Source organism: Urocampus carinirostris, chromosome 9 (assembly GCF_059441175.1).
Source record: "Urocampus carinirostris isolate Australia breed hairy pipefish chromosome 9, RoL_Ucar_1.0, whole genome shotgun sequence".
Classification (NCBI taxonomy): Eukaryota; Metazoa; Chordata; class Actinopteri; order Syngnathiformes; family Syngnathidae; genus Urocampus; species Urocampus carinirostris.
Window position 1 is genome coordinate 18,923,150 of NC_142357.1, and position 15,036 is coordinate 18,938,185.

General features: G+C 38.5%; 1 protein-coding gene across 1 annotated transcript in view; it reads right to left on the reverse strand.

Moving 5' to 3' along the window:
• drp2 (dystrophin related protein 2) overlaps positions 1 to 15,036 on the reverse strand; it is a 290,040-nt gene that overhangs the window by 120,544 nt on the left and 154,460 nt on the right. The window contains exon 3 of the mRNA XM_088344789.1: positions 12,081 to 12,255. Within this exon, the coding sequence (XP_088200915.1) occupies positions 12,081 to 12,127 (47 nt within the window). The 5' untranslated portion in view covers positions 12,128 to 12,255. The remainder of the gene's footprint in view (positions 1 to 12,080; positions 12,256 to 15,036) is intronic.

Here is a 15,036-nt window from a genome sequence, read left to right on the forward strand (position 1 = left end):
TTTTAATTATACAGTTCTGTAAAAAAAAACATTGTTTTATTGTTTTTCTTTTTTGCTTGAAAATGTCATGATATTTAAATTGCAAACCTTCAACCCTTGAGTTACAGTGGTCTATAATTTCGATAAACACAACAACAAGACTTTAGGCTCTAAATATGTTCGATTTTGTATTAGATAACTAGAATGCAAACTTTATCAAAACAACAGGACAACCCGTTTAAAGAACTCTTTTTGCCATCACACTCTTAAACGGCTGAAGTTCAATGCACCACACACACATTCAGCACACTACAGACACTTTAAACTGGACTGTACCTTGGACTATTCTTACACTACAGTCACTTTCAACTATGTTTTATCTTATTTTCATCTTATTGCCTTAACTCATCTTGAGTTAATCTTTTTTTTCTTCTTTTTAATATTCATAATATTATTTTATGTATACATGCATATAGTTTCTTAGTTCTATTATGCTGGCAACTGTGTGGACAGCAAAGTAAGAATTTCATTGTCCAGGGAATCTTGATTCTTTACTGTGCATATTACTATGAACACTTTGAATTGAATTAAAAGCAAAGTTTAAAGAATAAAACATTTTATATCAAATACGTTTTTTTTTAATCGTTTTCAATATATTTTATGTTTAATTAGTATTTCTAATCTTCCTAAAGTCCAGACTATGCTTCCTATTTATCTTGCAACTCATTTGATAAATAAAAAAAATCTCTTCAGGGAAAACACACTATTGCCTGGGTGACCCCAAACTTATGAACAGTAGATTGATACTGAAAAACGTAAGGTTAGGGTTCTTAAAAAAGTTATTTTGGAAATAAAAATAATTCAATTTTTCACAAATAAATATAGAATAAGCAAGAAATAAGGCAACTTTTTTTTCTCTGTGCAGCCCGGTACCAAATGACGGGTACGCGGCCCGGTAGTTGTAACAGAGTACTTAATCTTATAATAAAAGAAAAAAAAGAGCTTTGTACTTCACCAGTTTTGCCTATCACAGGTTCTTTTAGGATCGTTACTCCAACAGTAAACGAGGATTCACTGTACTTTACAAAGCAAGGTGGGAACTCGAAATATGAATTTGGAGTCAAAGATTAACAAGGTTCGTTTTTTAACAAGTGGTTGTAAAAAATAAAACTTCACTCTTGTAGTATATTTACGCTTTTTATGATACCACATAACAATGTATGGAAAATGAGTTTTCAGAAACCACCCAACTGCATTTTACAACCTTACAAATGACTTAGGAGAACTCCAGCAGGAGTTTGCGACTTTAAAACAACCAAAATGACATGCAAGGATGAATTGTTAATCACAGTGCATGTTAATAAAAGTCACGCATGCTGTTTGTCATCAGTCGAGCTTGCCGCACAGGAATGACTTTACGGGGCAATCGTTTTTTGAGTGGAACAAACGCAAGTTCTTCGCGAGTCAAATCAAGTCATGTTTGTTTGTATAGCCCTTAATCACAAGGAGTCTCAAAGGGCTGCACAGACAACAGATTATTGCAAACCACAAACTATTATTACACCATCGCCTGATCTAAAACCTACATGGGGGCAAGGAAAAACTCAAAAACCCCAACATGAGGAAAATTAAGAAACCTTGAGAAGGGACCGCACATCAGGTAACACCCCTTCCACGATGACCAGGCTGCAATGGATGGTGTAATAACAATTAATACGCAGATATCGTCAACAGGAAGCATATGTCATTCATAAGCTATAGAACTGAAGTGTGTTTTAACCCTAGACTTAAACAGTTCCACTGAGGTTGCAGATCAAATCTCAGGGGGCAGAGCAATCCACAACAGATTGATCAGAAATTATAAAAAAGAAATTCCAAACATGAAGCGTAGCGTTTTGTTTATTTTTTGTAATTTTAGCAATTGTTGGATGGTTAATAAATTATTTGAACAGATAACCGATTGACCGATTCAAGTGACGGGCGAGTTTATCCTTTTAAACACGTCTCGCCTCTTTGGGAGAACCACACTTAGTTATTTAGACTACTATATCAGGGATATTGAATGAAAAACCTTGTCTGTCTCATAATCTAAAGGATTGGCTACACAGCAATTCTACACAAATTTATTTTCACTGTTTTTTTAATAGTTAAAAAAAATCATTGTTAAAACACATTCTCTCAGTTTTATGGAATTGTCTTTTACTAACAATCTACTCAAAAAACTCGGGGGGGTTTCTTGGCTGGATGATCTGCGGATGGAGTCTGGCAGAAGGTCAAAAGAGAGCAACAAGCTTAAGCACCTCTTTTTTACAAGTGTGGGACGCCACAATCAGTTCTGTGGGTAGATGCGGCTGGGGTTATCATACATAATCAATACTCATTTTACGAAACTGGTCTGAAAGACTAAATTTAGACCAGTACAAGTAATAAAGCATTTGAATGATGACAAACAGAAAATTGTACTAACATTGATGTTCGTTGGAAACTCACTATGTGTTACCAGAAGATTTTATCAATAAAAGATACTTGTACTCAATTTACATTTCTAACCGTAAGTTAATCTAAAATATGAAAAAATGCCATTGATCAATGTCAAAAGGACACTGTTTGATACTTGACCTCTAGATGTATTGTATAAGGCAACCGGAAACTAGTCCTTTAAAGCACAAAGTAAGATACAAACTATAGAGGCACAAACATAAATAAACCGCACATTTTATTTCCTCATTTTTGTGCTCAGCCTTTCACAATTTTTCAGGTTTATGGGTGTAACCCTAACCATAACCCTAACCCATATCACGACTTTATTCCACAGATATACATGTTAAAATAATAGTTAATGTAAACATACGAAGATTTATTTTTACCACTAGGAAGGAGGCGCTAAATGATACACGTTATCAAATGTGTATTGACAAATATGTAGGATGCCCAGGACTTTGCATTACATTACAATTTTTAGCCTCTCTACACCTATGATAACATCCCAATCTAAACTAGTTCCTCCTAAGGAAACATCTTTATCCTGATCAAAGTGAAATTGTTCATCCTGAAAAAGATTGTAGCTGTGTAGCAGAGTAAAATAGTAATAAAAATATGAATAAAGTAGCAAAAGGAAAACAATATATATTTTTTAATCTATTTTTTATGTTTTTACGACGCCCAAAATACACTTTGTCTTACTCAAATTCATTTTGATTTGTGATTCACTCTTTGCTCTAGAAAAAATATTTTGTGTAGTTAATTCCAGAAACACTCGATGTTACAAGACAATAACCAATTACACTATCAACAGCATAGGCGGTTTTGTCGTGATATTTGTGGCCCCCTTGTCCATGCCCAAACTACGCCCTTGACTAACGGAACTAAGGGAAAATATTTTATTGGCAAAAGCCAACAAAAACAGACAAGAACTGAAAAAAAGCTACACGAAAGGCTTCGAAAAGTTTTTCATATGATCAGAGTTGTTAAAGTTGGTGTCTGTAACTTAAAAATATTCTATTTGCTCACACAATCTTCTGGCTGAAAAAATTGCAGCTGCTGTAAGACTCCTATCCCCATGAAACAGTCAATTTCTTACTTTCACCATTTTCATCAGACAGAAAGAAAACGGCTAGCACGCGCGGGAAATCAAACTGTAGCCTATTCCCCCCAAATCCCCACTTCCACCTATCCTCCAGCGTAATGCACTCCATGGCCGGAACACCAGTGTAAAAGTACGATAAAAGCAGACAGGTGCCGTGGAAACAATATATAAAGGCTCTTTGAACTTATTTGGACATAGTTAATACATACACAATATATATTTTTTTATTTTAAGCTATTTAAGGACACCTCAAATACGCAACCCATCTTTAAGAACCAAAAATGGTGCTCGGTTGATGGTGGTAGCTGTCAATGGGTGCCTCTAAATGGGACAGAGCAGAATTTGGGATTGGAGCACAGACAATACCTTTCCTGTCAACCGCTAGGTTATGTTTTTAGCCAATAACCTTGAACAATGGAAGCACAACAAACATCTAAAATGGATGTGAGTTTATCCTGCAGACACAACACAGGAGCTTGCCTAGAGATGACGCTAGGAAAATGGGCCACCAACCCCCCTAGGGGGCTTACTTCTGTTTCCGTTTTTTTTGTCTGACTGAGCCATGCCCAGAGGTAGAAAGAAAGGAGCCCAGCCACAATAGCAACCGGCTACACTTGCAACTAAATGAACAGGTCGACTGTGGCAAAGAACAAAGACGTCAGTGACAAAAAGTGGACCTGAAGAGTCGCCTCGTTACTCAGACGGACGACGGATGTAGGTGGTCGGCCGTCTGTGGTGCTCAGAGCCAAGCACAAACGTTGGTTTTTCGCAAGCAAATGGATGCCCATGTCCAGTCGCGTTCAATCCGGGGTTCCTACTCTTTATCCCACATCATACCTATGTGCGTTAACATGGTCGAGATCTCAATGCAAGAGTAGCATGGGATAATCTGTAGCATGGCAATCAATAGTAGGATAAAACTTGACCCAGTACAACCAGTTGAGGGAAAAAACAGAGTGTATTATTTACAGTGGTAGAAAATTTAAATGAAACAATATTGTTTTTTAATACAAACACACATATATAACTTATCATATACCTCATTTAACATGTATAACACATATTTTGTTCACGCCAAAGAAATAACTCAAAGTTTGGGTGCTTCGTGCACCAAAAATTTTGCCCTTATTTTACGTAAAAATAAGCCTCAACTGATTTGGGCAGACATAATTATCCGCCCTCTTGCTGCTTCCTCGTACAACAAACGACAAAAACCTCGAAAAAAAAGAGACATAAAGTGGTGCTGTTTGGTCAGTTTGAATTGTTGTTGTTCTTTTTTATTATTTTTATCACTCATTTTCAGTTGCACTACACCAAACAGAGACGTGCAAAGGCCAAATAATACACACTGTCCCTTTAGGTCTTAATTACATTGGCAAACAATTTACATTTCCTCAGAATATTACTACTAGGTCATTTGTATGTGATTTTGGGGGAAAACACATAAATAATAACTAAATATATCAAATGATTTTGTTATGTCAAGTTTTTTTCCATTTGGTGGATTTTTTTCTACTTAGTCTATATTTTTTAATCTTTTTTTAGAAAATATTTTAGAAAAGAGCAATAACAACCAACAACAAATTTTGATGAAAATAGAAAAAAGAAGAATTATTTTCATGATTTTTATAAATTAAAAAAAAAGCAATAAGAATGCTGCTAGGTGATGTACCATATCCAAATAATCAAATATAAGCCAAATTTAGAACTGTAAAATTAAAGACTGAAATCAGCTGTTGGCTCGTATCGTATGCACATATTGGGTTAAGCGTCACCAGCAGCGAACCATAGGCAGTGGATTGGAAACGGGGCGAGGTTTAGAGAGGACGGGAAAAAGGACAGGCAAATGTGAGCAATAGTTACCTAATATATGGTTAGAGTGTTCATGATTTTGATAAATTGAATTAAAGGTTACAGTACAGGTTGGTGTAGATGTTGTCTTCTATTTATTTTAGTATGTGGCTATCTTAAAGCAGTTTTCGAGGGTTTGGCTTATATGCAATGTATATATGGGAAGTACTATATCATAATGAGAGAAAATCTGAGGTAAATATAATACATTGCAAGGCTCTAAAACATACAGCCACATGTGCCAGTGCTGTCACCTTTAATCATACACTGCTCACTGTGTGTTCACAGACAAAATACATGTGTGTCTTTTAATGAGTTGGCCACCTTTCTGCATAAAACATCAAACAAGTGATCACACTGCCAACCTTTTGTTATCTACTCAAAGTCCAATTAGCAGAGTGACACTGTGTCACACAGATAAGTTCCATGCCGTGCATAAACATTGCATATCTCGCTGCTTCATTCTTATCTCGAAGTGCCAATTCCACCTGTTTCCCCCGACTACCCCCGCTTTCAGGAAACTGCAAAACACGCGTGTTTTCCCACTCAAATTTGCAAATTGATTTCTTGCATGTGAGTTGTATTTAATCCACGACCAATCATAGGATCCCCAAGGCCCTGCGGCAGCAGAACACAAACTTTAAGGGGAAGTTTTTATAAAACCCAATTTTTTTCACAAAATGCTTTCATCCATATTTCAATCTGGCAATCAGTACTCATGTATTTTAATTTGTCAATTTAACATTAAATTAAACTAGTCTCCAACAGTGCAACACGAGGCGAGAACTAAAGAAAAAAAATAGAATGTAGGAGCGAATAAGATAATTAGAAAATGTTTGAGAGTTATAAAGGAGAAATGGATCGAAGAACAATGCTCAGAGTTAGAAGAGTGCCTCAACAAGAACAATTCAAAGAAAGCCATCCAGATTCACACAAATAAAACAGGCAAAAGTCAGCAGCCTTCAGAACGAGGCACGGAATAAGCTAATAGAAAAATAGAGATCATGAGTAGTCGGAAAGAATACTACTCCAAACTCCAAAACCACCCGACACACGGAGACCATGAGGTCCTTGAGAATTTCGGCCCAGGGGAAAGTGATGACTTCTTCGGAGAAGAGGTAGAGGCAGCAATTAACTCACTGAAGAACAGAAAATCTCAAGGAACCGACAACATCCCATCAGAACTCATACAAAATGGTTGTGAGCAGACTATAGACATTTTGACAAAGATTTGCAGAACGATGTGGCAAAAAGGATATTGGCCTTCCGCATGGATAAAATCACTAGTGATTATGGTACCAAGCATAGGAAACCTTCAACTATGCTCCAAACTACGGAACCATCAGTCTCATCAGCCATGTAAGTAAAGTTATGCCAAAGGTCCTACTGAACAGACCGAAACCAATATCTACATTCTGTCACAAAGGATAAATTTGCTTGAGGATATCTTTACAATGATTACATAGATTAAATAATATAGTAACACAAGAAAACATTTCTTAAAATGAGAAAAACCTTTTTACAATGTGGCTAAGATTTTTTGTATTTGCCATGTATTGTTGGCAGGAAACTAGAGCGTTAAAATAAAAAGTGACCAGTCTTGATTTTTTCGAAAGCTTTAGCACAGGGAGCGGAAAACTTTTTGACTCAAAGAGCTATGTAAGCAAAATCTTAAGATTTTTTTGGGTGAGTGCATTTATATATAAGACAAAAATTGAATTAGTTTCACAGGTTGGAGAATTTATAAAATCTAAAATAATAATAATGGCAGAGCCTCGTCCCATATAAACAAATATCGCCCTATAAAATGTGTCCCGATCCCGCAGTTATTTATGATTCTTTAGGTTCAATTTGAAAGTCATTGAAACTGTTTTTCAAAACAACCTGCGAGCAGAGTTTTCTTTATAAAAATGTCACCGAATACGATGATACAGACACTGCCCTACTTATGAATGACCGCATCAAACTTTCTTATTCCACTTTTGTTTCAAAATAAATAGCTCTTCTTTTCTTTACACTTTACACCAACCATTATGAATGGATGCACAAGATAATAAACAATAAAACTGTCAATTAGTGTGCTGGACATAGGATAGACATAGTATAGACAGTATAGAATGTTTACACACGAACTAGGAAAAGGAAGCGGATTTTTTTTTTGTCCGTGTGGGTGCTGGGTGTTCCTTCGCAGCGCCACACGCGGGTAGCGGTGAAAATAAGCAATACAGTAAATTTCTGTACTCTGAAAAAGGTGCACAAAAAACAAAATCTAACTAACAGCAATGTCTGGATATTTTTCGGCATCTTGAAAAAAATGTTCATATCTAACTTTTATCGTAAGTTGAATGGCCGTAAGTAAGGGAGCGTCTGTGAATATGGTCATATTGACGTTTAGCTTTGGGAAATGGTCACAGTTCTAACCTTAGCAATTAAGTGATTATCATTCATCCATCATTCCATTCATCCATCAATTATCTGCACTGCTCATCCTGTATAGGGTTGCGAGGGTGCTGGAGCCCATCCGAAGCATGGTCAGGCAGTGGCCGGAGGACACCCTGAACTGGTTGCAAGCCAGTTGCAGGGCACACAGAGATAGACAACTTGCTCGCTCATTCACACCTAGGAACAATTTGGACTGTCCAATCAACCTGACATGCATGTTTTTGGAATGTGGGAGGAAACCTTATTGCCTGGAGGAAACCCACGTGAGCACGGAAAACTGGTAGCTGGATTTAAACCCATGACCTCAGAACTGTGCCATGGACACGCTACCCACTGTGCCACAAGTCCTCCATTCCATTTTAGAGGAGTCTGAAAACATTTGTCTACAGACTATTGATGAGCAACAATGATAATTGTTTTGTTAATGATTTGCACAAATGATATGCTTGGAAACGTATCCGTAAAATGGTAGAAGGTGGATGTTACCCTCTCATGTGTATTCTGATGCATCTCATTGCCTAAGAGATATGAGAAAAAAATCCTAATGACATTTTTTTATCAGCCTTAAGGTAGAAACATGCTACCAGTGGTGGAAAGACAATGTTGCACTTCCAGGCCCAAATGCATTAAGAAAGTGCATTTTATCTCTGAGCCAAATGTACTCATGAAAAGAACCACACCTGGCTCGCAAGCCATACATTCCCAACGTCTTCTTTAGCAATTGTGAATCAATGTAGGAGGGAGGGCGTTATCTTAATGGAAAGTCAAAGGTACTTGTCCTGCCTTAAAAAAATGAATAAATAACAAACACACCCTTTTCTCTCAAGGTCAACCGACTCATCCTCATTCACTCGCCTCCGTTTCCCTCTGCATCTCTCTCCGGGATGATTTAGTAGCATCTGCCTTTGCGCCCTTTCCTCGCCCCCTCCCTGCCTATCAAGCCACCACTGTATTCCTCCCACCCCTCTCTTCTACTCGCTGATCTAATTACACGGAAGCTGCAGGGGGAAACTGTCTTAACCAATTTCACGACGGTCCTGCCCTACCGTCCGCCCTATTCCGCATTAGCCGTGCCAGGGTCAAGTAAGCCATTAAGCGAGAGGTGGGGAGGGTAAAATAGTTTGAACGGGATCCCTGAGGAGGCATCAGAGGGTCGGAAATGATGCGGCCAACCCTGGACGCTCTCCAGTCAGGCATTAAAGAGCGACGTGAGTAGTAGCTAATAGTTTGGAGCGGACGAACATGAGCACAATAGAGGCAGCATTAGTTTGCTATCAATGATGAATAAGCTGACTCGGCAGGGGGGAAATGGAAAACACGGAGGCGCTTGGCAGCTCCAGACAAACGCTATACGCGGTTAGCTTCCTGCTCAACCGTAGAACACGAGTGGGCGTGTGTGAGATTTTCTGACAGGCAGAATCACAATACAGCGCATTTATATTGTCAAGAAACTACAACAGTGAAGCAATTTTAACGGGAATAGTATCTCGACCTAAAAATCAAGCCCAACCCGATGTTGTGCAGAAAATTGTCTCTCCGGCATGAAATGTCCCCCCTAGCACAAACGTCATTAAAACGACTTTGTATCTAATTTCGGGGGATTCGAATAGTAAACGTCGGTGCATGTGCAGCTTGTATACTTTGTAGAAATCACTTTTAAACAAGTTGAAAATATTGACGTTGGCGAAATGGCATTGCTCCCCTTTCTCCAACCCAATCGCACACGTAAACGAGCTGCTTTTATTGCGATTAACCTGCTATTCAAAACAGTAATCTTGTGAATATCACTTGCAATGAAAACTGTTATATGGTCTACCATAAAGTTTATTAAGGTAAAATGAATAGTCAGATTCTCACTAGATAAAATGGGAGGCTAGTGTACAGAATACAGGCTAAAGTGTCATTTTGCCAAAGTCAATATTTACAACGTGCTCAAACGTGATTTTTACATGATATACAAGGTGTAAATTATTTGTGCTTTACTGTTCTATTACATATCCTCCAAAATTAGATAGAATAGAATAGAATAGAATATACCTTTATTGTCATTGTTACAAATGGGCTAACATATTGTGACAACGAAATTGGGCATGACACTCCAGTTTTACACATTCATAGTGAGGTATGAGCAAGAAGATAAAGGAACAGAGAAGATAATGTTATAAGACAAGGGGGATAAGGCTATAGTTATAATTTACATGGTATTTACACAAGAAATATCGGCATGTGGGATGTTACATACAGGGTTGTCGTGATAACGTCGGTATCGTAACGGTTGTGCAATATTGCATTTGGTGCAAAGTCATCATAGTGCAAAAATAGTCAGCATGAAACAGGAAATGGTCAGGCATTGTGCAATTTGAGCATTAAACGTAGTGCAGTCGACATGTGCAAGAACAAGACATGAGTAACATTATATTCGTATGAGGTAGTGTTGGCACGAGTTTTAAGTTTTTTTGTGCGGTGTCTGTTTTGAGCAGTGAACAAACATAGTGCAGACAGCATGTACATGAGTACCATTTTACATACGTGTGAGGTAGTTTTTTGCAATAGTTTTCAGTTTTTTGTGCGGTGTCTGTTTAGGGTGGTAATGGCTGTGGGGAAGAAACTGTCTCTGAGTCTGTTCGTTTTTGCTTTGTGTGACCTGTAGCGCTTGCCGGAAGGCAGCAGGTCGAAGAGATGGTGGCCGGGGTGAGAAAAGTCCTTGATGATGTTTTCTGCTCTGCTGAGGTAGCGAGAGCAGGCAATGTCCTCCAGACTGGGCAGAGGGCAGCCGACGATTCTCTGGGCTGTTTTGATGATCCTCTGGAGCTTTTTCCTGTCTGCTGCTGTGCACCCAGCATACCACACCGATACAAAGTTGTCTAGTAACGTTTGGAGTAGAGGGGAAATTTCATGGCGGGGGCAATTTTCGACACCATACCGGGCTCCCGGGTATTAAAGGCCCAAGCCTGACCAATTAACTTGATTTCAAGAGCCGAGCCCGAAAAAAAAACCTGAATTTTAATACTGATGGACACACAGAAAAAGAAACAATGAGCCATGACGGGTGGATAATTAAACGAAGAAAAAGCCAGAAAATCCCGGCCTGTCCAAAACTCGAACTTGATGATAGACAATATATTTAAGGCCCGAATTTCGGGTCGGGTTCGGCCTTAAGATCTTCCCTCTACCAGGAACGTAACTTTAAATTTGGAGTAAGCTATACAGAGAGGCTTTGAGCCTTTAATATGTCACAAAAACAAAGGAGATAACCTAGTTGCCACCAAGTTTGTTTTTCAGGAACAATATTAAAGCCACGAGTGATAAAGTGCGAATTGTGCGATGTGAGTTTGAACACACCTACTCTTTTTTAATTTTGAAACGAAATATTTTTTTCCCCAGTAATGTAGGATCTAGTGTCTGTATTGTCACACACACGCCATGTCAATCAATGCCAAGATCCGACTTATCTCTGAAGAGCGGGGTGACGCTTTACATTGAAAAACAACAGTGAGTAGATGATGGAGGTGGTGTATCTCAGTCAGATCAGGAGGCTTCTTCTGCTACTGGTAACTATGCAAACTAGTACTCTGTTTCACGTGGGGGAACAAACCCCTAACCTAAAAAAATGGCCTAGAGAGAGATGGGCAACGCCAGGCTGTGGCTAAGGGATCTGGCTACCATGAACCATCATTTGTTAAGTCATTTATTCATTAATTCATTCACATTATTGATAAATTAAAATAAAAACAAATTAATCCCAATCATATTTTTTGGGTTAAAGAACAGTGTCACTGTTGAATTGAGGTGTCCTGTTAATTCATTCATCCATTCATTCTTCCACATTGATGATAAAATAAAAATACTAAAAATGCTAAAAATATTAAATCCAGGAATTTACTTTGTGTTTTATCCTTGACTGTGTTTGTCTCTCTTTTTGGAGTTCCATTATTATTTGTTTTGTTCGTGATTATATATGTATGCAATCAATGCTTCTTTTAAGCATTAACATAGCATTCTCATAAGCAATGTTTTGTGTTTCTATTAACTTTTAGTACTTAAAGCCTCGGTCCATCTGTGACAGTGGCGATCTAAACTCAGCAGCTCATTATTATTGTAAAAGCAGATTTTATTTTTCTGATGCAGCTCATTAACTGGAGTGAATAGCAACCGTTGCCAAACTCCCATCGCCATAGTGACAGAGTCTTTCGTCCGGACACGCAAGCTAGCGCAAGCTTACCGGATGTTGTGCGACTTGCGTTTGATCTCGTTCCAGCAGAGGTTCATGTCCCCAGGCTGGTGCTGGCCACCCCCCCTGGGCCGCCTGCATTCGGCCCCGTCCTCCAGGGCTTCACCGTCCACTGCTGACTGGCACGGCACGCAGTGGCATCCCGGCCACAAGGGCCGCCCCGGAGCTGGGAACCAGCCAACATAGAGATGCAGAAGAAGAAAAAGGGTGGGGTTTGTGTGGGGAGGAAACAACAAGAAGAGTGTTAGGCTGACAGTGGTGCGGCCTGACTGGTAACTATCAGTTTTGCAGGGGTAAACCATTCTAATGTGTTACAAAGAAATGCGTTTCTGGAACGCAATTACTTTTCTCGGTAACGAGTACAGTAGTCTAGTCGGCAACCTTTTCTGTACCACGTAGCAGTTCATACTCTGACAATATTTTCACGGCCCGGCCCAATGGCAGCATGAAACATGTTTGTACTTTTTTCTCAAATATTGACAGTGTAGGGATGATGCCCCCAGCCGACTCCACTCACAGAATTGCCCCTACAGGAAGTGACCAGACTAATAAAAGTCCCCGACTGTTCATTTTTAATCAAAAGATTAATGATCTGCATCTGTGTGTCATATTAATGCACGGAATTACTTGACTGCATGTCTAAATTAAACGTTTTTTATTATCAACACGTATAATTATCACAATAGTTCTGATCAACCAATTGGAGAACTTTATTTGAAAAAGCATTTACAGGAACTCACCCGATCACAGGACCCGCCTCGGGTGACCATGATCTAATCAAAATTTAAAAGAAATGTGCGAACAGCTTTCTTCCTCTCTTCACACGTGAAGGGAAGGCCTCAATAGCCTGTGCCACTTGGGGGCAATCATAACTGAGAAGGCCGAATTCCTCTTCCTTGTCTCCTCAGCAAGGAAACAGAAAAACCAAGCCATGTTCCTCTCTTTTCCTATCCCTCAGCTGGAAAAAGTACAATGGATGCGACAAAGGGGATGGAGAGACTTTTCTAAGGCGGAAGGATTTCACCGTGCGGCCACCCACCATTTTTCCTCCCCACTTGATGCTTTGTCCAACCCAAGGCTGGGCAAAAAAGGATTTCACAACAACCGTTTTGGTATTGGGTATAGATATCATTGTGACCAGCTATATGAATAATTTCTTATCAATTAAATTAATTGATTTTCTTGAAAGTGAGTTGTTTTTATTTTTGCAACTATATTCCCTCCCCCACACCCAAGACTGTTAATGCTTGTGTCAACAATGTGCTTCATTCTTTTGTTTGATTAAATTGGCCTTGTCGTGTAAATAAAACCCCGTTTGTTAGAATCAAACATTATTTATATGTGAGTCAATATCATTGTCCTTCTAGACTGATCAATCCTTATTCATATTAATGAACTAAAAAATATATAATTTAATATGAAAATAAAATATGTTCGGAGTATTGCTTCAATCATGATAAATGCTGGACAATCTGAGGCTATATCAAATCAATTACGATTCGGTAACCACCGAATTATATTCTAAAACCAAATAAATATAATTCAAAGCAATTTTCTCTACAACAATTCAACAACTACAGAATGTATAATAATAACATGAGTAATGATAAGAATTAGCGTAACTCCACCGTGTAGTCATGAGCAACATGTCCAAGATGTCCTCGTAAGTTCACACAAAAATCACATTCATCCGTTTTTCAAACCACTTCTCCTAACGAGGGTCAAGGGGTGCTGGGCCCATGCCAGTCATGTTTTGGGGAAACGGAGGGCACAGGGTGAACATGCAGACTCACACAATTAGGCCAGTAGCTGGAATTGAAACCAGGACCTCTGAACTGTGAGGCGGTCTTAATAACAACACACTTTGGTCGCTATTGTATCCTTTTACACAAGTAATTAAGAATACACTATCACCAAATAAACCAAGACTCCGAAAAGCTTGTTGGTGTTATGTAGTCTCTGTGTGATGTTATTGACTTGGGGATACATACGTACACACGTACAAACTCATTTTCCATGTATTCATTCATTCATAATTGAATGAATGAAAACTTTATTTCGAACATTAAAATAAAAACAGAACAAAAAACAATGAGTCAACAACAAAATAATGTTACATAGCATGTTCAAAAAGGGGTAGTCAGAAGCAGATGCTGTTGCCAAGATTTTCCATAGCGGCAAATTTGCCTAAAATGACGTAGTAGGCTGCAGTTGACCATTCTCTTTGCTGATTGTCTATAAGCGCAAAAAATTGGTATGATCCATCCATCACTGTATCTTTGATGTTTCCAATGTGACAGATGCACCGCTCAACCAGCGTAACACCCTCAAAGACCCGGTTCAAGTTCAGTCAGACAGGTAACCGTGTCAGTGAAAAAATAATAGGTAAAAAATAATGAAACGTATTTTTTTCTTTCTGTGCCAAAATTGCCACAGCCCGGTGCCAGTCCGTATTCCAGTGGTTGCAGACCACCGCTGTAACGCGCTATTAATAAGCACAACGTGTGCTAACTTTTTGTCTTCTTATTTGTAAACTTAATTTTGCAATACACTATGGTGAGAGTATTAAAAAAACACACCCTGGACAGTACTCAGGAATAGTGAAAATATTTGAGTGGTTTGAAGCACAGAGACAAAATGGACATGAAGTGTATTGGCTTAGTGTTTGTTTGCAAGCTCTCAAGATCACACAAGCCAAAAATAAAACGTTCACATGTTGGTGTGCAAATTATCTTCTATATTGTACTGGTATGTGACTATTTTAAAGCATTTATGCTTGTTTGCAAGTATAAATGGTAATGTGTAAATACATAGTTACTTTTGGAGTAACATGCAACTTGTTTTGGTGTCAGTAATCTGGAGGTTCCTGAATTACTTTTTAAATGAAATAACTAGTAACTGTAACTAATTACTGCTTCAATAAAGCACCCAGCACTGGTTATTTTCT